General features: G+C 47.5%; 1 protein-coding gene across 2 annotated transcripts; it reads right to left on the bottom strand.

The window, feature by feature from the left end:
• Nucleotides 1–7,080: 7,080 nt before the first annotated feature.
• Nucleotides 7,081–15,355, bottom strand: mex3b (mex-3 RNA binding family member B). 2 transcript variants are annotated; one of them, XM_078427345.1, is made up of 3 exons: nucleotides 15,279–15,355; nucleotides 11,080–11,323; nucleotides 7,081–9,667 (listed from the first exon to the last, which is right to left on the bottom strand). In XM_078427345.1, exons 2-3 carry the CDS (start codon nucleotides 11,321–11,323, stop codon nucleotides 8,292–8,294), a joined length of 1,620 nt encoding a protein of 539 aa, XP_078283471.1. In that variant the 5' UTR covers nucleotides 15,279–15,355; the 3' UTR covers nucleotides 7,081–8,291. The 2 variants fall into 2 exon arrangements, with proteins under 2 accessions (XP_078283471.1, XP_078283472.1); XM_078427346.1 differs by lacking the exon at nucleotides 15,279–15,355 and adding an exon at nucleotides 11,877–11,987.
• Nucleotides 15,356–25,963: the final 10,608 nt, after the last annotated feature.

The raw sequence follows: 25,963 nt of genomic DNA on the forward strand, positions 1-25,963 counted from the left end.
TAACATAGAACTAGTGTGACATCGTGATGGATGGCCAGTATGGACTTGTCGGGCTGAAGGGCCTGTTTCCCTGCTGCCTCCCTAAGCTCCCTTTTCATGTATCTATAGACTGCAAAAGGCTCAATTGCAATGTATGGCCTTTCTGCTGACTGGGTAGAATGCAACAAAAGCTTTTCACTGCACGTCGGTCAGTACAGGTGACAATAAACTCAACTGAAACCAAGATAAACTACACTGAGGGGAAACAGGCACCTGATGTGAGGATTGAATTGTGAGGCTGCACCACTGCGCTGTCAAATCAAACATAAAGCTCAGGTCAATGAGGAAAGAAGAAAATAAAAGTTGTTACACAGGAGTCTGGAGGTACTGGAATCGCGAGTTAAAAAACCAGAGCTAGAGGAGCTCAGTGGGCCAGGCAGCAACTGTGGAGGCAAATGGACGCGGTTCTTTTGGGTGGGCGGTTGGAGCGGTTCTTTTGGGTGGGCGGTTGGAGCGGTTGGAGCAGCGGCCGGGCGGTAGGTTTAGTAACCGAGCACGGGGCTTTGTTTGGAGAGTATGACTGCCAGGGCAGTTTTTTGTTCTGGGTGTCAGATGTGGGGAATCTGGGAGTCTGATAGTCTTCCAGACATCCACATCTGCGCCAGGTGTGACGAGATGGGGCTCCTAAGGGACCGTATTAGGAACCTGGAGCGGCAGATTGATGACCTCCGTCTGATCAGGGAGAGTGAGGAGGTTATAGATAGGAGTTACAGGGAGGTGGTCACTCCTAGACCACGGGAGGTAGACAAGTGGGTCACTGTTAGGGGGGGCAAGGAACAGAGGCAGGGACTAGGGAGTACCCCGGTGGCTGTACCCCTTGGAAATAAGTACTCCTGTTTAAGTACTGTTGGGGGGGACAGCCTACCTGGGGGCAACGACGGTGCCCGGGCCTCTGGCAAGGAGTCCGGCCCTGTTGCTCAGAAGGGTAGGGAAAGGAAGAGGAGAGCAGTAGTAATAGGGGACTCTATAGTGAGGTGGTCAGATAGGCGTTTCTGTGGACGCAGTCGGGAGACCCGGATGGTGGTTTGCCTCCCTGGTGCCGGTGTCCGGGATGTGTCTGAGCGTGTCCAGGATATCCTGAAAGGGGAGGGAGAGGAGCCAGAGGTCGTGGTACATATAGGTACCAACAATATAGGTAGGATAAGGGAAGAGGTCCTGAAAAGAGAATTCAGGGGGCTAGGAAGAGAGTTAAAAAAAAGGACTTCCAAAGTAATAATCTCAGGCTTACTGCCTGTGCCACGCGATAGTGAGAATAGGAATGGAGTGAGGTGGAGGATAAATACGTGGCTGAGGAACTGGTGCAGGGAGCAGGGTTTCAAGTTTCTGGATCATTGGGACCTCTTCTGGGGGAAGTATGACCTGTACAAAAAGGACGGGTTGCATCTGAACCCGAGGGGAACCAATATCCTGGCGGGGAGATTTGCTAAAATAACTGCGGAGACTTTAAACTAGTACGGTTGGGGGGAGGGACTCAAACACAGATAGCTAATAGGCAGTGTGTGAGGCAGGAGGCAGAAAAGGGAAACACTCAGACCCAATATGTAGGAGAGAAAGAAGGGAAAAGAAATAAACTGAGAATAAGAAATGATGGGTCCCTTAAATGTGTATATTTTAATGCTAGGAGCATTGTAAGAAAGGTGGATGAGCTTAGAGCCTGGATTGACATCTGGAAGTATGATGTTGTGGCGATCAGTGAAACATGGTTGCAGGAGGGTTGCGATTGGCAATTAAATATTCCAGGATTTCATTGTTTCAGATGTGATAGAATCGGAGGGGCAAGAGGTGGGGGTGTTGCATTGCTTGTCAGGGAGGATATCACAGCAGTGCTTTGGCAGGACAGACTAGAAGGCTCGATTAAGGAGGCTGTTTGGGTGGAACTCAGAAATGAGAAAGGTTTAGCAACACTTATAGGGGTGTATTATAGACCGCCAAATAGGGAACGAGAATTGGAAGAGCAAATATGTAAGGAGATAGCAGATATTAGTAGTAAGCACAGAGTGGTGATTGTGGGTGATTTCAATTTTCCGTATATAGACTGGGAATCACATTCTGTTAAAGGGCTGGATGGTTTGGAGTTTGTAAAATGTGTGCAGGATAGTTTTTTGCAGCAATACGTAGAGGTGCCTACCAGAGAAGGGGCAGTGTTGGACCTCCTGTTAGGAAATGAGATGGGTCAGGTGACGGAGGTATGTGTTGAGGAGCACTTTGGGTCTAGTGATCATAATGCCATTAGTTTCAATATCATTATGGAGAAGGTCAAATCTGGACCAAGGGTTGAGATTTTGGATTGGAGAAAGGCTAATTTTGAGGAGATGAGAAAGGATTTAAAAGGAGTGAAATGGAAATTGTTGTTTTATGAAAAGGATATAATAGAGAAATGGAGGATATTTAAAGGTGAAATTTTGAGAGTACAGAGTCTTTATGTCCCTGTTCGGTGGAAAGGAAAGAATAATAATTTGAAAGAGCCGTGGTTTTCCAGGGAAATTGGACACTTGGTTCGGAAAAAGAGGGAGATATACAATAAATATAAGCGGCAGGGAGTAAATGAGGTTCTTGAGGAATATAAAGAATGTAAAAGGAATCTTAAAAAGGAAATTAGAAAAGCGAAAAAAAGATATGAGGCTGCTTTGGCAAGTAATGTAAAAGTAAACCCCAAGGGGTTCTACAGATATGTCAATAGCAAAAGGATAGTGAGGGATAAAATTGGTCCATTAGAGTGTCAGAGTGGACAGCTATGTGCTGAGCCGGAAGAAATGGGGGAGATATTAAACAATTTCTTTTCTTCGGTATTTACCGAGGAGAAGGATATTGAATTATGTGAGGTAAGCGAAACAAGTAGAGTAGTGATGGAAATTAGGAGGATTAAAGAAGAGGAGGTACGGACACTTTTGAAGAATATAAAAGTGGATAAGTCTCCAGGTCCTGATAGGATATTCCCTAGGACATTGAGGGAAGTTAGTGCAGAAATAGCAGGGGCTATGACGGAAATATTTCAAACGTCATTAGAAACAGGGATGGTGCCGGAAGATTGGCGCATTGCGCATGTTGTGCCTTTGTTTAAAAAAGGTTCTAAAAGTAAACCTAGCAATTATAGACCTATTAGTTTGACGTCTGTGGTGGGAAAATTAATGGAAAAGATACTTAGGGACAATATATATAATTATTTGGATAATCAAGGCCTGATTAGAAACAGTCAACATGGATTTGTGCCTGGAAGGTCATGTTTGACTAATCTTCTTGAATTTTTTGAAGAGGTTACCAGGGAAATTGATAAGGGCAAGGCTGTGGATGTTGTCTATATGGACTTCAGTAAGGCATTTGACAAGGTTCCACATGGAAGGTTGATTAAGAAGGTTAAATCGTTGGGTATTAATAGTGAGGTTGCAAGATGGATTCAACAATGGCTGAATGGGAGATACCAGAGGGTAACGGTTGACAATTGTATGTCAGGTTGGAGGCCAGTGTCTAGTGGAGTGCCCCAAGGATCTGTGTTGGGTCCACTGTTGTTTGTCATTTACATTAATGATCTGGATGATGGTGTGGCAAATTGGATTAGTAAATATGCAGATGATACTAAGATAGGTGGAGTAGTTGATAGTGAGGTAGATTTTCAAAGTCTACAGAGAGACTTGGGCCTTTTGGAAGGGTGGGCTGAAAGATGGCAGATGGAGTTTAATGCTGATAAGTGTGAGGTGCTGCATTTTGGTAGGACAAATCAAAATAGGACGTACAGGGTAAATGGTAGGGAATTGAGGAATGCAGTGGAACAGAGGGATCTGGGAATAACTGTGCATTGTTCCCTGAAGGTGGAATCTCATGTGGATAGGGTGGTGAAGAAGGCGTTTGGTATGCTTGCCTTTATAAATCAGAGCATCGAGTATAGAAGTTGGGATGTAATGTTGAAATTGTACAGGGCATTGGTGAGGCCGAATCTGGAGTATGGTGTGCAGTTCTGGTCGCCAAATTATAGGAAGGATGTCGACAAAATGGAGAGGGTACAGAGGAGATTTACTAGAATGTTGCCTGGGTTTCAGCACTTAGGCTACAGAGGGAGGTTGAACAGGTTGGGTCTTTATTCTTTGGAGCGTAGAAGGTTGAGGGGGGACTTGATAGAGGTTTTTAAAATTATGAGAGGGACGGACAGAGTTGACGTGGGTAGGCTTTTCCCTTTGAGAGTGGGGAAGATTCCAACAAGGGGACATAGCTTCAGAATTGAGGGACAAAGGTTTAGGGGTAACATGAGGGGGAACTTCTTTACTCAGAGGGTTGTGGCTGTATGGAATGGGCTTCCGGTGGAAGTGGTGGAGGCTGGCTCGATTTTATTATTTAAGAGTAAATTGGATAGGTATATGGATAGGAGGGGATTGGAGGGTTATGGTCTGAGTGCAGGTAGATGAGACTAGGTCAGGGAGAATGGTCGGCGTGGACTGGTAGGGCCGGACAGGCCTGTTTCCATGCTGTAGTTGTTATATGTTATATTCTGGGTCAGGACCCTTGCACTGATGTATCATGTTGTCCCATGGGGTTGAACACAGATTAAAACCAATACGGACAAATGGTCAGAGAAACATCTAAGCAGGGTGACCATCTGGTCACTGTTACACTGTCTGTACAACTCGTTATCACCAACCCCACAGCCCACAATGGACCATTGTGGGCTCCACCTTTCCTTGATCATCATTGTCTTTTGCATATCTCTCGTTCGGTGTGAAGAAGGGTCTCGATCTGAAATGTCACCCATTCCCACTCTCCAGAGATGCTGCCTGTCCTGCTGAGTTACTCCAGCTTTTTGTGTCTATCTTCTTTCTCATTCGTTAGTTTTATTTACCTTCCATATCTCTTGTCCCCCTCTCCCCTGACTCTCAGTCTGAAGAAGGGTCTCAACCTGAAACGTCAACTATTCCTTCTCTCCAGAGATGCTGCCTGACCCGCTGAGTTACTCCAGCCTTTTGTCTCTACCCAATCTCCATTATCAGTTGGAGAGCATTAGCCAATGACTGGTGCTTCTTAAACCCCATGAAGTGAGATCTAAACAAAGATCATAAGGAAAAGCTATCCATCATTTATAAAATTAATGGCTTGCATCGGGTTGAAATGGCCCACATCCACAATCCTTTGAAGAAACGTCTCACATGAATTTACCATTTAATACAACGCAAAACAAGAAACAAAGGAACAGGTCCAACATAATCCATCCGTTAAATGTATATTATGTTCCTAGATTCCACATTTTGATATTTACTCATGACTTACATTTAATATCTACAAGACAATATAAGAAATGAAGACATTTGTTCATGTAGGTTTTAACTGTGATTGCAGGTTTCACAAGATAACTGGCAATTCTTGTCAAGCTAAGATATCTTAGAATGGGCACAACTGATGCAAAGAGATATTAACTGTTCTACTTATGACCTACTTGGCAGGTGCTGGAATCACAATGTGCTGGAGTAACTCAGCAGGTCAGGCAGTGTCATTGGAAGGAATGGACAGGCAACGTTTCGGGTCGGTGTGCTTGTTCAGACTGATTATTGTATGGAGTGGGGGGGGGGGGGGGGGGGGAGGAGTGAAAGCTGGAAGCTAGGAGGGGCAGGACAAAGCCTGGTGAGTGATAGGTGGATACAGGTGAGGGGAGGGGGTTTGATCGGCAGATGGCTGGACAAAGGCTGCAGATGAAAAGGAGGCAAAAGCGTGGCAGATAATGGGAAGTGAAACATTTAACTAGTGCTCGATGCGCCCATTCAGGAGAATAAGCTTGAATATATAACAATACATATCTGCAATAAGACCCTTGGACTCTCCTTGATCAGACTTTACTGGCTTTACCTTGCACTAAACGTTATTCCCTTATCATGTATCTCTACACTGTAAATGGCTTCACTGTAATCATGTGTTGTCATTCTGCTGACCGGTTAGCACACAACAAAAGCTTTTCACTGAACCTCGGTATACGTGACAATAAACTTAACTAAACAGAACTGAACTGAATATTGTAAGTTCGATTTCATTCACTCCTGCCTTCCTTGCCATTACCCTGAGCATTCTTTATCACAAGTCTAGAAAGACCGTTTACATGTGTGATGGTTAGTAATTGGCACCAGGACCAAGACAAACAATTCCATTCAAAAGTCCACACAACTCGATTGCTGCACAGTACACCAACATAAAACGAAAGGAAACCCCGACAAAGATGACCAAACCCAAAACCCTTTAACTACAGTTTTTAAGGTTTGTGAAGCAAATTTAATAAGTTGGATTTTTTTCCATGGAAATATCCATATGTTGTAAGTTAATATGTTATCCATTACATCGCTGATGTTAGTTCATGGATCCGGTTTCACATAACCAGCAAACCGCACAGTGCATGAAAACACTGATAATATGGTCTCAGTCCACAATCCCCCCGCTCCCCCCTCCCCTCGAAAACTAAACGGGTAGGTTCCCCACTGCAGTCATCTGTCCCTTACCTGCAGTCAGCACTTGGAAATCCAGAAAGATCTGCACATGTGGCACAATCCTGTTCTTGTCAGTTCAGTCGACAGAAAAAAAGTGTTTTGTTTTAAAAGTTCTCCCCCAAAGAACATCTGCATAACTGTTTCAGAATCTTTTCCCGTCTGAGCCTCCAAGTCAAACCACACCTAACAGCACTTGGCTTCACAAAGCAGCTGCAGCTTCATGGTATCTGGAAAGGGTCCAACTGAAAAAAATCACTGTAACAGAAGACAGGTCATGCAAGGCTAGTGAAAAGGAAACGTTTCCAATTCATTAAATCAGAAGCTACATAAGGCCAAGACTGCTACGGTCCGTTATGGTCCCGACAGCTGGCCTGTCCGTCCACGGAGAGCGGGCATCCCACACACCCGAAGCCATCTCAGTGCCACGCCAAACGCTCGCATTAACATGGGGACCATCACATTCACAGAGCAGTTATGAACGAACATGGGTTGAAGAGGGGATGGGGGGGGGGGAACGTTTATGGTAACTCCTCTACCCGATTACTTTGAAAAATCCACAATCGTTTAAAAATAATTCAATTGGCATTTATTGCAAATTAACGGTCTGAACTACAAGCCAAACAGCACATGCAGCAGCTATTAATGCATCTGTAGTACACTGTTGCATTCACAGTTTCTTAGCACAACTATAATACAGTTCCTTAAATAAATCTATAGTGAGCATACATAATCAGATATGTTGTCATCGCATTAACCCATTCACAAATTTCTTACTTAAATGAGGTTGTGTTTCTTTCCCAATGGCACTCAGCCCACAAGTGTATACAGGATATTAAGACCAACAGATGCTTCGAGAATTATTGATTCCATGTACCAATTTTTATTTATATAGAAATATACTTTAAAAAAACCATGAAGTAGCACCATTACTTAAGTTTTACCTTTATTATGTAGAACTTTAAATGTCAGAAAAATAAAACTCTTGATACAATTTCAATTCTTGTCTCAGCAAATATAATATTAGTATTCGACCATGAGGTTAAAGGCCCTTTATCATAAAATAAAATATATTTCGTTTTTAAACTTTGCTCAATAAAGTACATTTACGATCAAGTAACTCCACCTACATATACATAAACGAGTGGTAAACAAATGTATTAAAATAGAAATACTAAAAACTATAGTGGTACAACAGAATCTGTAATATTTCACTGGATTCTACTTATACAAATGTTAGAAAGCTTAACTGTTTACTTTCATTGATTCTTGCTACTTTTATAATTTCATTTCGTAATAATATAGAATAAAATATGTTTTATATCATTGACTAGAAAATATGTTGGGTGAAGTGGGTTTCCTGTTTGTTTAAAAGCCTTTCACTATTGTTTTTTTGCTGATTCTCTGTCCCTCCCTCCCTCCCTCCCACCCACCCTCCCGATAACTGTCTCAGTCAGGCAACAGTATTATGTGGGCACTAACAAAACCATATACAGTGTTGGTGGCGCCCTAGTTAAAAGGCCATCCGAAAATAAAAAAGATTTTTTTAACCCAGCTACAAAAAAGTTTCACTGAAATTAAATTAAAATACTTGTAAACATCTGCCATACGAAATATAATTTTTTCAAGTCAAAAAAGAATAAAATACTTCAATCTGTAATGCAACTTCTGCTTTAGAATTCTCTTAAACCTGCGGATTTCACATAATAAACGCGATATGTTTGATGATGTGGTGGTGGTTTTTTTGCTAACTTTTCAGGGTGCGGTTTTACAAAGGAGTTTGTTCGTTTGTTCGCCCTTTTAAGAAAATATACGTATGGCCTGAGTGACAGCCTTGCGGCAGACTGGACACTCGGGCTGGAGCTTCTCACAGATGCGGGTCGCACAGTTCATACAGAACAGGTTGTGTCCACATGGGACTAGGGCGGCGATCACTTCACTCTCCAGACACATCAGGCAGTCACGGCTGCCCTTCCTCCTCGTGCTGCACGACGACGACGAGGACGACGATGAAGATGAGGACGAGGAGCGGGAGCCGCCGGCCTCAGTCAGCGGCCCGGCCGGGACATGAGCCCCCACGACCCCCGGGAATGGCGCCAGGCCGAGCGGCGAGCCCACTCTACACAGAGGGTCGCTGCGGACCCGGCGGGCCAGCGGGTGGTGGTCGGGAGCTCCGCCCGGCTGGAGGGGTGGGGGTGGGGGGGAGAGGCGGGGGGGCCCGGGTCGTCGTGGTTGTTGGCTGGGGGGGGCACCGTTGGCGGTGGTGGGCGGGTAGACACCGTTAGTCGGGCCGGGAGTGGGGGTCGGGCCGGACCGCTCGTACTGGGACCACAACAAGGCAGAGGCGGGTGGGGCGGGCGCGGGGTCAAAGCTGGGAGACTCGAAGCCCAAGTCCCGCTCACCATCAGCGGGCAGTGAGTCTGGGCCGTAGGTGAAGCCGTTGGAGGGGCCGCCATTGGTGGTGAAGTGTGGGTTGGGTGGGCTGTAGTCGGCCAGGGGGGGTGGGCTATAGTCGGCCAGGGGGGGTGGGCTGTAGTCGGCCATGGGGGCATGAGGGGCCGGGCTGTAGTATGAGTCTGTCGAGGCACTACCCAGTGAGCTGCCGCTGTCGTTGCGGTAACTACAGAAGGGTTTGCGGCTGGGGGTGGGCTTACTCCACAGCCCCCCAGTCCCACTCAGCTCGAAGCCCACGTCCGTGCCGTTAGCGTGGAAGTCGTTGTCGTCCGTCAGCTCGATCAGGCCGCCTGTCCTCATGGCGATGTGCGCCTCAATCTCCTCCCGGGCACGGTCTACATTCTCGGGCATCCCCGTCACCTCGAACACCGGCTCCTTGTCTCGGCTGGGGGTGACGATGTAGGTGTGGGTCTGCTGTTGGATGCGCTTGATGGTGGCGCCCTTCGGCCCCACGACTAGCCCCACCACCCGGTAGGGTACCCGCACCTGGATGGTGGTCTGGCCAGGCAGGTTGGGCGGGCCGGGCGCCGCGCCGTTCAGCGCCGTGTTCTTGTTGCGAGACGCGCGGATCATGGAGAAATGTTCGGCCGCTGAGATGATCTCCCGCCTCGCCATCGCCACATCCTCCTTACGACCAGTCACCACGAACACCGGCTCCTCCCCTCGCACCGGCGTCTTGATATAAGTGTTGGTCTTCGCCCGCAACGCTTTGATTTTGCAACCTTTGGAGAGAAAAAAAGCGACGCAGACACACACACACAGACACACAGAGACACACACACACAGACACACAGAGACACACACAGAGACAAGACACACACACAGACACAGACACACAGAGACACACACACACAGACACACAGAGACACACACACACAGACACACAGAGACACACACACAGACACACACACACAGACACACAGAGACACACACACACAGACACACAGAGACACACACACACAGACACACAGAGACACACACACACACACAGAGACAAGACACACACACCACACACACAGACAAGACACACACACAGACAAGACACACACACACACACAGAGACAAGACACACACAGAAACAAAACAAATCTCAGCGTTTAGTCACAAATGCAGAGAGAAAGAGACAAACCCCGAGCCTGGCACAGCCCGGCCTGGCGCGCCTCTCCCACACAGCTTTGTCATCACTTACTAGTTACTCTAGGAAAGGGGGTGGGAGAGAGAGCTGGAGCCAACAGTCAGAATCACCATGCGAGAATTCCGCTGCAGACAGCTCTCCCTCTCTCTCGCTTAACAACAACTCTCAACTGCCTCTCCTCATCGCAACGCGTGTCCACCCCCAACACCCCCCCATCCCCCCACCCAACCCCCCATCCCCCCCCCCCAACCCCCCATCCCCCCCCCCCCCATCTCCCCCCCACCCATCCCCCCCCCATGCAGAGACGGACGGACTACATGCAAGACACGAGAGAAAGGACTCGCGCCCGCCCGCCCGCCCGCCTGGTGAATGCAGCATATAATGGTTTTGTAGACGGCGATGCCCGGTGGTACCGGGACAGAACAGGCTGCTAATAATCCAGATGCACTGAGCTGAATGGGCGGGTAACGAGTGTGGGATGGGATGGGATGGGAGCACAGAGATACATGGTCTCAGGGTGCGGATACATTGTCTCAGGGTGCGGATACATTGTCTCAGGGTGCGGATACATTGTCTCAGGGTGCGGATACATTGTCACAGGGTGCGGATACATGGTCTCAGGGTGCGGATACATTGTCACAGGGTGCGGATACATTGACACAGGGTGCGGATACATTGACACAGGGTGCGGATACATGGTCTCAGGGTGCGGATACATTGTCACAGGGTGCGGATACATGGTCTCAGGGTGCGGATACATGGTCTCAGGGTGCGGATACATTGTCACAGGGTGCGGATACATGGTCTCAGGGTGCGGATACATTGTCACAGGGTGCGGATACATGTAGATGCGGTGCTGATAGATTGTATCGATGCCACACAACGCTACATTGTTGCAGACGCGCAGCATAAAGACACAATGTAGCGGCCGCGCTGAGCTGAGCTGAGCTGCAACACTGAGTCCAGTCCGGGCGGGACACGGACACGGCTCACCCTCACCTTGTCTGCCCACGATCTCCGCGACGTGCTCCGAGCTCGGCACCGGCACACACTCGGTCATGTTGACGCTCTTCTTCCTCGGCTCGTTGTCGTAAATGGAGCTGTCGTCGTTGTCCAGCCCCAGCAGCGAGAGCTGGTCGAGGGCGATCTGTAGCGCTCTCTGGTCATCCAGCGTCTCCCCGCCGTTGTTGTTGCCGCCGCCGCCGGGGTTCCGCTCCATGTCGGCGAAAAGCGAGCTCGGCATCTTTTATTAAAGGGGGGAGAGGGAGGGAGGGAGAGAGGGGGAGAGGAAGAGAGGCTGAGCCCGAGAGAAAGCAGGAAGGAATCAGACAAAAGCAAACGGGAGGGGAGGGTATAGAGGGGGAGAGAGGGAGGGGGTGGGGGTAGTGGAGGAGGAGGGGTGGCAAGGAGGGAGACGGGGCTGGAGTGCGATGGGGGCAGAGCCGGCAGCGAGGCCGAGCCGTGGCCGTGGCCGGCTCCTGGGTCCCGGGGTGTCGCCGCGGCCGCCGCTCCTTTGTGTTGTGGGTCGGGGGGGAGAGAGGAGGGAGGGAGGAGGAGGAGGAGGAGCCGGGGGGGGGTGCGGGAACCAGCGACCCGACCCGCAGCCCGTTTGTGGAGGCGGCCGGGCTTTTCTTTGTGTAGATTTTTAGCAGAAGCCCCAACCCTCCCTCCCTCCCCTTCCCCGGCAGCGCGGCTCGGCTCCGCCCGGCTGCCTCCCTCCCTCCCTCTGTCTCTCTCCGTGTGTGTGTGTGTGTGCAGGGGCCGGCTCGGCTCGCCCGCCTTCAGCACCGTCTCACCGCGCCTCGTTGCAGCCCGAGCGCCGGCAACGCTGCCGAGCTGTGCGGCCCCATGACATCAGGCACACACGGCAAGGTCGGCGGCCAGAGGTTATCGGCTCGCTGCCTCATTGGCCCCGGGCGGTGAGGGAGGAGGCAGCGGTGGTGAACGATACCCCCCTTCACTCCTCCACTCCCCCCCTCCCTCCACCCCCCCCTCCCTCCACCCCTCCCTCCACTCCCCCCTTCACCCCCCCTCCCTCCACTCCCCCCTTCACCCCCCCTCCCTCCACTCCCCCCCTTCACTCCACTCCCCCCTTCACTCCACTCCCCCCTTCACCCCCCTCCCCCCACCCCCCCTCCTCCACTCCCCACTCCACCTCCCCCCCCCCCTCCTCCCATCCACTACTCGCGAACAATGAAACAATGCGACCAGCCGCATGGACTCGGCTATTTTCATGCAGTCGCTGGGAATAGATTTTTTTTTTAAACCCACACAATCTGAAAGGATTGGGCCCCAAGAGTCGACCCTTTCTCCCCAAATCTTGACCCACGTTCAGGATATTGTCGTTAAGAAATCACCAAATCGTGAACCGCGAGGGCAGTAAATGTCTCTCGTTCCCAGCGCATGTAACCATAGCCCAACATCCTCGCAAGGTAAAATGTTATTATCAGTGTGATTTCTGGTCTGCCAGTTCGTCGATTGAAGAGCAGCCCGTCCCAACTAGGGGTGCAGACAAATTAACGTTGACATTAATGAACCGGTCACATTTCACGCGGTGGTCGCCAGACAAAGGCGAACAATGGATCTTATCATTTTACTGGGCGTTTTGCGATTATTTAATGACTGATTTATTGCTCTGAATGTATTTCTTTCTGAGAAACTTGAACGATGCTAATTGGAAGCCAGGATATATTTCTTCCCCGCCTAACCCGTGTCCGTGGCAAAAGCAGGTAGCCGCCGAATCCCGGACAAAATCATGTCTTTGTTACAATTGTTATTGCGCTTTTAAAAGGGGCGGAGAGGTGGCGAGATTTAGTGAGTCTAGAACTGGGGACTGCTAAACCATCAAAGAAATAAGATGCATTTGGAAAAAAACAACTTAATGGTCAATTACTGAAGAGAATGTCGCCTTATATTTTAAAGTCAAGCGGGCAATCCAGTTACGTCAGCGGTAACTCCGCGCGTTGGCCAAGTCTGACCTCCCTCCTCCCCCAACACTGGCGACAGTGGAGAATGTCTTACATTGAAGACATAGAAACATAGAAAATAGGTGCAGGAGTAGGCCATTCGGCCCTTCGAGCCTGCACCGCCATTCAATATGATCATGGCTGATCATCCAACTCAGTATCCTATACCTGCCTTCTCTCCATATCCCCTGATCCCTTTAGCCACAAGGGCCACATCTAACTCCCTCTTAAATATAGCAATGAACTGACCTCAACTACCTTCTGTGGCAGAGAATTCCACAGATTCACCACTCTCTGTGTGAAAAAAAACCTCCTCATCTCGTCAGTTTGTGTTGGGGTGGGATTTTGCGGTGTTTTTTTTTTTACATTGCACTGCGCCGTGCCGGTAAGATTCTTGAACAATGGGCCGAACTACGACTATTGACTTACACACATTAATATCACACTATTACCCGCTAACAGCACTCGGATGCTGACATTCCATTTAAGTGCCAGTTGGCGTAGAGTCAGGGCGAGGTTAATAATCTTGTTTGTTGCTTGCTAGTGAAAGGTCGAGCTCGTGTGTGCAAGAGGACCGGGCTACAGTAACACTTGGTGTCAAGTAAAAAAACACCAAACGCGGATGAAGGGCGCAGGTAAACACGTCCATTTCCGCCTGTTCCGTGCGCTCCTGTTAACTGGAAATGTGCATCTCCACTGAGATCACGGAGTAGTTTATCAATGAATCCACGGGCGGGAAATAAACCCATTTGTTTTATTTACACACACGCCAATACCAGAGAACACAGCTATCAGTATCAAATGGACCGTAGTGGGATGGTCTCCGCCTTCCCTCCATCACCGCCCTTTGCATATCTTTCATTCATTTGTGTTCTACATCTCTCGTTTCCCTCTCCCCTGATTCTCAGTCTGAAGGAGGTATTTATTCACAAAATGCTGGAGTAACTCAGCGGGTCGGGCAGCATCTCAGGAGAGAAGGAATGGATGACGTTTCGGGTCTGAAGAAGGGTCTCGCCCCGAAACGTCGCCCATTCCTTCTCTCCTGAGATGCTGCCTGACCTGCTGAGTTACTCCAGCATTTTGTGAATAAATACCTTCGATTTGCACCAGCATCTGCAGTTATTTTCTTATACTCTCAGTCTGAAGGAGGGTCTCGACCCGAAACGTCACCTATCCATGTTCTCCACAGGTGCTGCCTGACCCACTGAGTTACTCCAGCACTCTGTGTCTGTCTTCACTGTCAAACATACCTGGTTTGAATTCACGTTTCACGGAATGTTACTGAATGAAGTTGCAGTGATGGTGATTTAGCGACAAGCTTCTGTAGCGGAACCTCCCGCGTAATTATATTAACACAGTTATAATTCTACGCACTGTCATATCCCCCAAATAGCGCGATGTAACCATGAAGTCAAACGTTCAGGCTTTTGAATAAAACAGGCAAGAGTTTCGGACACAAGTGTGTTAATGAGGGGGGGGGGGGGGGGGGGGGAAGGGAGGGAAGGGGAGGAGGGAAGGGGGGGGCGCCGCGTTACACTGGCGACGGCCACAGTCACAGCGCACAATCCCGCAATACTCGCGGGTTCATTCTGATTTGAAGACCGGGCTGTGTGTGGATCTGAGGCTGGGGGGGGGGAGAAGGATGGAGTGGCGGGGAGATCACAAAAGACATTTCTGCTCAGTGGGACGTAATGTGGCCGCGCTGCCCCACAATGCTTATGTTAATGTCAACTGCTCCGGCCCTGGAAAGAGAAGCCCTTTGTGTCTCTCTGCATAATCACAGTCACCCTGGAACACGTCCACCGCGTTAGTACGTGCGGGAAAGACCTGCAGATACTGGTCTCGATCCAAGAGACCGCGTTAGTATCTTGAGGGTCGCTCAACACCCCCCTCATTAACATGCTTGTGTCCGAGTATCTTGGATTATTTCCTCGCAAATACCCCTTTTTGTTTAGAATTAGCAAGCGCCTCAGTTCCATCCCCCCCCCCCCCCCCCCCCCCCCGGTCTACCAGCTAAGTCCCCGTCGCTATTCTGAACGGATCTGGCGGTGTTTATAAGTGGAAGCCCACTCAGACCCCCAGGGTGGGGAGGTTATTTGTGTCATTGCCGGCCTGGGACATTGCCCCCCCCCCCCCCCCCCCCCCCGGGGAGACACGGCCTCGGCGACAGACAGACAGTTATATCCCAGAGATGTGAGACCTCAGTCGCTGCCATGTCCCAGGACTGTTTACCACAGAAGAGAGGAGGTCGCTCCAGCCCAGCCCCGGAGAGATGCTTCACTCCACATGCGGACGGATGTATGTTGCCGTCTGCTTTCATTGTCACTGCTCGGTGTGGAACAGTTCGCGCCTTGTGTTGCGAGTCCTACTCTCTCCCAAAGCTCTACATCTGGGGAGTGCAGGCAGTCGCTGGGGTTTTCTCTCGAGCACAACTGTTGTGTCTAGATTGCTGCCTTTATTTACGCTGTGAATCAGCGTTGCAACAGCTAGACAAGAGTCCACGGCTCGCTTTGTGGCTCGGTTTTAAACACGCCTGCGGCATATTTATCCCGAACGACCAATAACATTGGATACTCCATGCAGACATGCATATCAGAGGGACACATTTAACAGGCATTAGCTATTGGTTTGAGTTATGTCTCGTTAATCATAATTATTCACGCCCACCCCGTGTCCTACACGACTCTTCATGTGTCCAGTTAAACGATTTAAAACTTAAAACAAAATACCAGATTTCAGTATTTGAAAAAGAACAGATTACCATGAAAACCTTCAATGATATCAGAAATATCCCCGCATGAATCTCCATTTTCAAGAGTGCACATTGGCTGATTTTCAATGTACATTTTAAATGTGTGGGAAGGAACTGCAGACGCTGGTTTACACCGAAGATAGACACAAAATGCTGGAGTAACTCGGCGGGTCAGGCAGCATCTCAGAGTCAGAGTGAAACAGCGTGGAACATGTCCCAGCTACACTTGTCCCACCTGCCTGCGTTTGGTCCATATCCCTCCAAACCTGTCCAACCTTTTTTTAAACGTTGGGATAGTCCCAGCCTCAACTACCTCCTCCGGCAGCTCGTTCCATACATCCACCACCCTTTGTGTGAAAAAGTTACCCCTCAGATTTCTGTGAAATCCTTTCCCCTTCACCTTAAACCTATGTCCTCTGGACAAGAGACTCTGTGCATCTATTCCTGTCATGGTCTTATACACCTCTATAAGATCACCCCTCATCCTCTTGCGCTCCAAGGAATAGAGTCCCAGTCTACGCAACCTCTGCCTGTAGCTCAGACCTTCTAGTCCTGGAAACATCCTCGTAAATCTCTGGAGAAAAGGAACATGGACAACTGGCCCATGATTGTGATCATGCTGATGAGCAGAAATGTTATTCTTGTGGAGAATTTGGTCAAGTTCAGAAGGACTGCAGTGAAGTCAGGTGCTCTCGGTATGGACCTGATGGCCAGCCTTTTTTGTGAATGTACTTTATATTCCATTGTTAATTTCTGTTTAGGCATAGATAATCTATTCTGAAAATTAACAATATTTGATCAAAAGTCTTCTTCAGACTTTGCTGCTTCGGGTAGACAGTGGTTGATCCGAGAGATGATTTCTATTATCATATCATATATATACAGCCGAAAACGGTCTGTGGTGGAATGTGCAGGAGGGTTGATATTTGCAATGGTGAGGGTAAAGTGTCAGACTGAGTGCTGCTGGCTTGTACCATCACACCATCCCATTCCCCATGACCCTGTAAAACAAACCCTGATCTCACATTTCACTCTTTGCTTGTTCCAATCTAATTTGCTGCTGCAGACATTTTAGAACGGAGATGAGGAAAAACTTTTTCAGTCAGAGAGTTGTAAATCTGTGGGATTCTCTGCCTCAGAATGCAGTGGAGGCCAATTCTCTGAATGCATTCAAGAGAGAGCTAGATAGAGCTCTTAAGGATAGCGGAGTCAGGGGGTATGGGGAGAAGGCAGGAACGGGGTACTGATTGAGAATGATCAGATATGATCACATTGAATGGTGGTGCTGGCTCAAAGGGCCGAATGGCCTCTTCCTGCACCTATTGTCTATTGTCTATAAAGAAGATTTCCTTGAATTTTGAATTGAGAGTTCCGACAGGCACTGAGTGCAACTGAACATTGGGATCCAGGTTGGGCTGGAGTTGACTGTGAACATTGGGCTCCAGGTTGGGCTGGAGTTGACTGTGAACATTGGGATCCAGGTTGGGCTGGAGTTGACTGTGAACATTGGGATCCAGGTTGGGCTGGAGTTGACTGTGAACATTGGGATCCAGGTTGAACGTTGCCAATCAAGGTGCAATTTATATAATGTCAGGAAAATGAAAGAGAGAATGTGTAGGAAGGAAGTGCAGATGCTGGTTTACACCGAAGATAGACACAAAATGCTGGAGTAACTCAGCGGGACAGGCAGCATCTCTGGAGAGAAGGAATAGATGACATTTTGGGTTGAGACCCTTCTTCAGACTGAAGTTCAGAGAGAGAGAAGACAGAAGTTGGGATATGGATCATGTGCAGGCAGATGAGATTAGCATATCATGGCATCAGTTTCAACACAGACATTGTGGGCTGAAGGGCCATGCTGTACTATTCTATGTGCTATACAGTGTAAAGCCTGGAAACAGGCCCTTCAGCCCAACTTGCTCACGCCGACCAACATGCCCCATCTACACTAGTCCCACCTGCCTATGTTTGCCCAATATCCATCTAAACCTATCTTATCCATGTTTCATAAACATTGTGATATTACCTACCTCTCCCGCCAGCTCATTCTATACACCCACCACCCTTTGTGTAAAAAGGTTGCACCTCAGGGTCCTATTAAATCTTTACCCCCTTACCTTAAACCCATGTCCTCTGATTTTCAATTTCCCTAATCTTGGTTAAAAAAACTCTGTGCATTTAGCTTATCCCTCTCATGATCTTGTACACCTCTATATGATCACCCCTCATCCACCTGTGTTCCAAGGAATAAAGTCTTAGCATGTTAAACCTCTCCCTGTAGCTCAGGCCTTCGAGTCCTGGCAACATCCTCGTAAATCTACTCTCCACCTTTTCTCCCTCGTTGGCTCATGAAAATCTATAGGGTTAAAATTTAAAATCTTTTCCTACCTAAGTCTGGGTCAACCATGCCTTGGATATTTTTATCCATGTAACACTCTGGAAGGAAGGGCAGTAGAAAGGAAAATCACAAAGGCCAGTGAAAAGTTGCAGCATAAAGGCTGGAACTACAGGCTGATGTGTCTAGGATCGCAGTAGACTCTACCCAAAGGTCTCAAAGCAACGGGCCAGTAACAGAACTCTGTCTTGGTTTTAATTTTCCATTAGACTAAAAATAGCAAATATTGTCAAAATGTTTATTCAAAATGGCATGGTGGTGAATCTGTGGAATTCATTGCCACAGACGGCTGTGGAGGCCAAGTCAATGGATATCTTTGAGACAGATTGACAGGTTCTTGATTAGTAAGGGCGTAAAAGGTTATGGGGAGAAGGCAGGAGAATGGGGTTGAGAAAGAAAGATAGATTAGCCATGATTGAATGGCGGAGTAGATTTAATGGGCCGAATGGCCTAATTCTGCTCCTAGAACTTATGAGCCTCTGACAACGAGTGGAGACTACAGGCCCATTAGTTAGCTGGTGCCACATGGGAAATATTGGAAGCTATTATTGACAATATTTCAGCAGGTTTCTTAGATCCCTGAACAACACCACTCATTATGTCAAGCCAACCAGAAAAAGGCCAGTTACACCGGACAATCTTCCCACATCCTTGCTGTTACCTCCTACGCCAAAAACATTCCGTGTTCTCAATGACCTTTCATGTGGCTCCTCATCAGTTGCTTTCCAAGTCTGCTGCATTCACTGGATTCCCGTTATCCAGAGCACATGTTATTTTGTCAAAAAGCTCCAGTAATAATTTCCTTTTCACAAAACCACATTGACTTTGCCCTGCCATTCCACCGTTAATAACCGCCCCAGATAGTTTCTCAAAGGCGCATAATTCTCGAAGCTGATAATTAATCTAATTTATTAATTATTTATTAATTTATTTATTAATTTAAATTAATGATAATTTAGCTGATAATGATTTGCTTTCTGTCTCTTTCTCTTAAATCAAACATGTTGCATTTGCTATTTGGCAACATAATGGAACTTTCCATGAATTTGGGGAAATTTGGGAAATTGCAACCATATCCCAATTTACTCAATTTCTAGAATGTCACTTGTTTCAAGAAGTCTGGTGCAAAACACTTGTTTTTCTTTCTTTCTGTTTTCTGTTATTAATTCTCTGTAAACATTTTGCAGACAGCCAATGCTCACTTTGTTGGCTTTGCTTGTCTGTTTTACATATCTATTTGCCTTTTCTTTAAGTTTTATATATTATTTTTACCAATTTTCGTAAACCAGGGATGCAGCATCTTTCCCATGGAACTTTCTCTTGGGAACATATTTATTCCGTATTGTGAAAGTTCTCCTGAATGTTGCACCACAACTTGAAAAGCTGATCCTTTAAGTTAATTTTGCAGTAAACCTTCGCTGGCTCTGCTGACACGCCTTCAACATTTTCCTTATTTAAGTTTAAAATACTTATAGAGCCATTCTTCCTTCTCAGTCAAAGTGATTGTAAAATACAACCATCATACCAATAGGTCTTAACTTATTCTATAGCAACAAAGAACTGCAGATGCTGGTTAATACACAAAGGGACGGAGTGCTGGAGTAACTCAGCGGGTCAGGCAGCATCTGTGGAGAACATGGATAAGTGACGTTTCACAGAGTGCTGGAGTAACTGGAGGGGACTAGAGGTAAAAGAGCCATTAGGAGGCAGTGATCACAACATGATAAGTTTTACTCTGCAAATGGAAAGGCAGAAGGGAAAATCGGAAGTGTCGGTATTACAGTATAGCAAAGGGGATTACAGAGGCATGAGGCAGGAGCTGGCCAAAATTGATTGGAAGGAGGCCCTAGCAGGGAAGACGGTAGAACAGCAATGGCAGGTATTCCTGGGAATAATGCAGAGGTTGCAGGATCAATTTATTCCAAAGAGGTGGAAAGACTCTAAGGGGAGTAAGAGACACCTGTGGCTGACAAGGGAAGTCAGGGACAGCATAAAAATTAAGGAGAGGAAGTATAACATAGCAAAGAAGAGTGGGAAGACAGAGGATTGGGACTCTTTTAAAGAGCAACAAAAGTTAACTAAAAAGGCAATACGGGGAGAAAAGATGAGGTACGAGGGTAAACTAGCCAATAATATAAAGGAGGATAGCAAAAGTTTTTTTAGGTACGTGAAGAGGAAAAAAATAGTCAAGGCAAATGTGGGTCCCTTGAAGACAGAAGCAGGGGAATTTATTATGGGGAACAAAGAAATGGCAGACGAGTTAAACCGTTACTTTGGATCTGTCTTCACTGAGGAAGATACACACAATCTCCCAAATGTTCTAGGGGCCGGAGAACCTAGGGTGATGGAGGAACTGAAGGAAATCCACATTAGGCAGGAAATGGTTTTGGGTAGACTGATGGGACTGAAGGCTGATAAATCCCCAGGGCCTGATGGTCTGCATCCCAGAGTACTTAAGGAGGTGGCTCTAGAAATAGTGGAAGCATTGGAGATCATTTTTCAATGTTCTATAGATTCAGGATCAGTTCCTGTGGATTGGAGGATAGCAAATGTTATCCCACTTTTTAAGAAAGGAGGGAGAGAGAAAACGGGTAATTATAGACCAGTTAGTCTGACATCAGTGGTGGGGAAGATGCTGGAGTCAATTATAAAAGACGAAATTGCTGAGCATTTGGATAGCAGTAACGGGATCATTCCGAGTCAGCATGGATTTACGAAGGGGAAATCATGCTTGACAAATCTACTGGAATTTTTTGAGGATGTAACTAGGAAAATTGACAAGGGAGAGTCAGTGGATGTGGTGTACCTCGACTTTCAGAAAGCCTTCGACAAGGTCCCACATAGGAGATTAGTGGGCAAAATTAGGGCACATGGTATTGGGGGTAGGGTACTGACATGGATAGAAAATTGGTTGACAGACAGAAAGCAAAGAGTGGGGATAAATGGGTCCCTTTCGGAATGGCAGGCAGTGACCAGTGGGGTACCGCAAGGTTCGGTGCTGGGACCCCAGCTATTTACGATATACATTAATGACTTAGACGAAGGGATTAAAAGTACCATTAGCAAATTTGCAGATGATACTAAGTTGGGGGGTAGTGTGAATTGTGAGGAAGATGCAATAAGGCTGCAGGGTGACTTGGACAGGTTGTGTGAGTGGGCGGATACATGGCAGATGCAGTTTAATGTAGATAAGTGTGAGGTTATTCACTTTGGAAGTAAGAATAGAAAGGCAGATTATTATCTGAATGGTGTCAAGTTAGGAGGAGGGGGAGTTCAACGAGATCTGGGTGTCCTAGTGCATCAGTCAATGAAAGGAAGCATGCAGGTTCAGCAGGCAGTGAAGAAAGCCAATGGAATGTTGGCCTTCGTAACAAGAGGAGTTGAGTATAGGAGCAAAGAGGTCCTTCTACAGTTGTACCGGGCCCTGGTGAGACCGCACCTGGAGTACTGTGTGCAGTTTTGGTCTCCAAATTTGAGGAAGGATATTCTTGCTATGGAGGGCGTGCAGCGTAGGTTCACTAGGTTAATTCCCGGAATGGGGGGACTGTCGTATGTTGAAAGGTTGGAGCGATTGGGCTTGTATACACTGGAATTTAGAAGGATGAGGGGGGATCTTATTGAAACATATAAGATAATTAGGGGATTGGACACATTAGAGGCAGATAACATGTTCCCAATGTTGGGGGAGTCCAGAACAAGGGGCCACAGTTTAAGAATAAGGGGTAGGCCATTTAGAACGGAGATGAGGAAGAACTTTTTCAGTCAGAGGGTGGTGAAGGTGTGGAATTCTCTGCCTCAGAAGGCAGTGGAGGCCAGTTCGTTGGATGCTTTCAAGAGAGAGCTGGATAGAGCTCTTAAGGATAGCGGAGTGAGGGGGTATGGGGAGAAGGCAGGAACGGGGTACTGATTGAGAGTGATCAGCCATGATCGCATTGAATGGCGGTGCTGGCTCGAAGGGCTGAATGGCCTACTCCTGCACCTATTGTCTATTGTCTATTGTAACTCAGCGGGTCAGGCAGCATCTGTGGAGAACATGGATAGGTGACGTTTCACAGAGTTCTGGAGTAACTCAGCGGGTCAGGCAGCATCTGTGGAGAACATGGATAGGTGACGTTTCACAGAGTGTTGGAGTAACTCAGCGGGTCAGGCAGCATCTCTGGAGAACATGGATAGGTGACGTTTCACAGAGTGCTGGAGTAACTCAGCGGGTCGGGCAGCATCTCTGGAGAACATGGATAGGTGACGTTTCACAGAGTGCTGGAGTAACTCAGTGGGTCAGGCAGCATCTCTGGAGAACATGGATAGGTGACGTTTCACAGAGTGCTGGAGTAACTCAGCGGGTCGGGCAGCATCTGTGGAGAACGTGGATAGGTGACGTTTCACAGAGTGCTGGAGTAACTCAGTGGGTCAGGCAGCATCTCTGGAGAACATGGTTAGATGACGTTTCGGGTTGAAACCCTTCAGACTAATTGTGGAGAGGGGAGAAGAAAGCTGGAAAAGGGGAGAGATAGGACAAAGAGTGGCTGCTAAAAAGGTCAACATAGGCGGGGGGGGGGTTGATTGGCAGACAGTTGGGACAAAGGCCAGAGATAAGAGCGGAAGGTATGAGACAGGTTTGAAGAGTTACTTACTTTCTTTAACTGTCTCTTTGAACAATACCAGGTTGGCCAAAGTACGGTCTCCCCTTGGTTTCAGAACTTGACAACTCTGCTCCACTCACTGGGCCTCCTTTGCTCATCTGGGTTTTCAATGTCCATATCGAGTAGAATGAACCTTAATGATCACCAAACATTCCCGGCTTGCTCCTATTCTAAGGTCTGTTCTGCCATGCGGCAGTGCGGTCCGTCTCTGTGGACATTATCCAACAATAAACGTACGTGACACACGGCCAGAAAATGAAACAATGACATTGAGCTTCTTACAGGCGTTGCTGTGGCATGCTGGTGCGCATGGGGAGAATGTACAAACTCCATGCAGACAGCACCCATGGCCAAGTTCAATCCCAGGTCTCTGGCGCTGTGAGGTAGCTATTCCAGAAAATTAACTGATACCACACTCATGAACAAAACCATAGGGTTTGATCGAATCACCAAGGAAGGTCAGTCAATGAGTAAAGGAACTGCAGATGCAAATATTTCTGAAAAAGACACAGAATGCTGGAGTAACTCAGCGGGTCAGGCAGGATCTCCGGAGAAAAAGAATAGGTGATGTTTCAGGTCGGGACCCTTCTTTGCATCGTCAAATCTGAAGAAGGGTCCTATCCTGAAAAGTCACTTATCCATGTTCTCCACAGATGCTGCCTGGCCCGCTGAGTTACTCCAGCACTCTGTGAAACATCACCTATCCATGTTCTCCACAGATGCTGCCTGGCCCGCTGAGTTACTCCAGCACTCTTTGAAACGTCACCTATCCATGTTCTCCACAGATGCTGCCTGACCCGCTGAGTTACTCCAGCACTCTGTGAAACGTCACCTATCCATGTTCTCCACAGATGCTGCCTGACCCGCTGAGTTACTCCGGCACTCTGTGTCAGTCTTGCTGGTAAACGAGTTCCTCGAGCATCTCTGGAGCTATTTATTAACAGATACATTTCATCATGGTTTGTTTCAGTTAGCCATCAGAAAGTAAGCATTATATTTCTTTCCTATTCCCGTCTGACAGTGAGCTGCTCAGCTATTCATGGTTTTGCTGATTCAATCTGCACCTAAGTCAAACAGCCAAGGACATATTTGTAATTTCAGTCCATGCGCCTGTGAAATTATCATTTTGGTCAGGAATAATATCTTCACATTATGATCAAGCCACTGTATTCTTTTGCTATTAGGGTACCCTAAAGTCTGCAAACTGGAAAGAGAAAATTAGAACCCGTAAGCATATTGTTTGCCTGCGTATGGTTACAATGGAAAATTTTGAGTGCGTTTCTTGGAAGGCCATTTTATAGCAGATTCTTATTTCAAACATATTATAACAATAATTGAGAACCGCTGGGAATGAAAATTCCTGCATGAGAATGGATGGGCTCCCTGAGATCTTCCCTTAATGATTGAAGAACTCAATGCCCTGTGGAGTGTATTAAATTATTACTAAAGCTGGTTCCCTGTTTGGATACCAGATACATCAAGAGCAGAGGAGCAAGCATGATGGAGACGTGGAATCTGTGCAAGACCTAGTAATCTCTGAGGAGTTAATTAAGTTGGTGCTGGATATTACTGAAGTATGATCACTGAAGGATTGCCTGAAAAGCTATCTTTGGCAACTCACCAATTTCATCAAAGGATATGTGAAGTAAAAACCTCTATAAATAAACTGGGGAACCTCTATCACTTCCTAGATATGGCATGTATAAAGGACAGAGGGAACTGGTACATCTTCCACACACAAGCGTGCTGGGTGTGGAATGAATGGTTACAGGAAGTGGTAGAGCTATGAACTATTATAGTGTTTAAAGGACATTTGAACAGGTACATGGATAGAAAATATTTATGTTCATAAATTCATAAATTCTAGGAGCAGAATTAGACCATTCGGTCCATCAGGACTACCCCAACATTCAATCATGGCTGAGAGATATGTGCCATAGGTAGGTAGGTAACTTGGCCGGCATAGGCCAGGGTATAAGGATGGAAAGATGGTTGATACGTAACCATCAGGTGGCACGGTGGCACAGCGGTAGAGTTGCTGCCTCACAGCGCCAGACACACAGGATTGATCCTGACTTCGGGTGCCGTCTGTGTGGAGTTTGTACGTTCTTCCCGTGACCACGTGGCTTTCCTCCGGGTGCTCCGGTTTCCTCCCACATTTCCAAAGGCGTGCAGTTTTGTGACTTCTGTAAATTGTTCCTAGTGTGTGTGGGATAGAACTAGTGTACGGGTGGATCGATGGTTGGGATGGACACAGTGGGCCGAAGGGCCTGTTTCTGCGCTGTTTCTCTAAACATAACACAAAGAACATAGAGAAGGAAGAAATGGTCCTTTTTCATTTTAGAAATTCGTTAATGCTGGAGAATTTTTTTGATTCAGAAATAGTTACAGCAGGAGAGGAAACTGTTTGGCCCCTCGTGTCCACAACACTCGACAACGAGCTACTGGCCGAACCTCACTGTCCAGCCCTGGGCCCATAGCCCTGGGCCCATGGCCATGGCCCTGCAGATCACGGTTCCTCAGCCACATGTCCAAGTCCTGTTGAAACATGATGAAGGTCTCTCCTTCCATCACTTTTTCAAGCAGTCAGTTCCCTTCACACCCCAGTGGATTTTTCTTTCTCTCACCTCTTATCTCTCTACCAATTATTTTAAGTTTACGCCACCTGATTTTTAATTAAATTGAGAAATACAGCATGGAAGCAGGCCCTTCGGCCCACCGAGTCCATGCCAACCATCGATCGCCCGCTCACACTAGTTCTCTGTTATGCATCTTTCACACCTACACACTGGGGGCGATTTACAGAGGGACAATTAACCTACAAACTTGCACTTTTTTTGGGTGTTGAAGGAAACCGGAGCATCCGGAAGAAACTCATGTGGTCACAGGAAGAACGTGCAAACTCCACACAGACAGCACCTGAGGTCAGGATCGAACCCGGGTCTCTGGCGCTGTGAAGCAGCAGCTCTACCCGCTGCATCACTGACCGATGCTGCAGCGTCATTTCAAGCCCCCGCCCCCCTTCCCATCTAATCTATCTAACCCCTCATCATTTTCTACCCCCAATTAATTATGCCCTCATTCTCTTCTTCTCTTCCTTTCCAAATAAAATCCCCTTGGCAGATCCAAT

This window comes from Rhinoraja longicauda, chromosome 33 (genome assembly GCF_053455715.1).
Source record: "Rhinoraja longicauda isolate Sanriku21f chromosome 33, sRhiLon1.1, whole genome shotgun sequence".
In the NCBI taxonomy this organism is placed as follows: domain Eukaryota; kingdom Metazoa; phylum Chordata; class Chondrichthyes; order Rajiformes; family Arhynchobatidae; genus Rhinoraja; species Rhinoraja longicauda.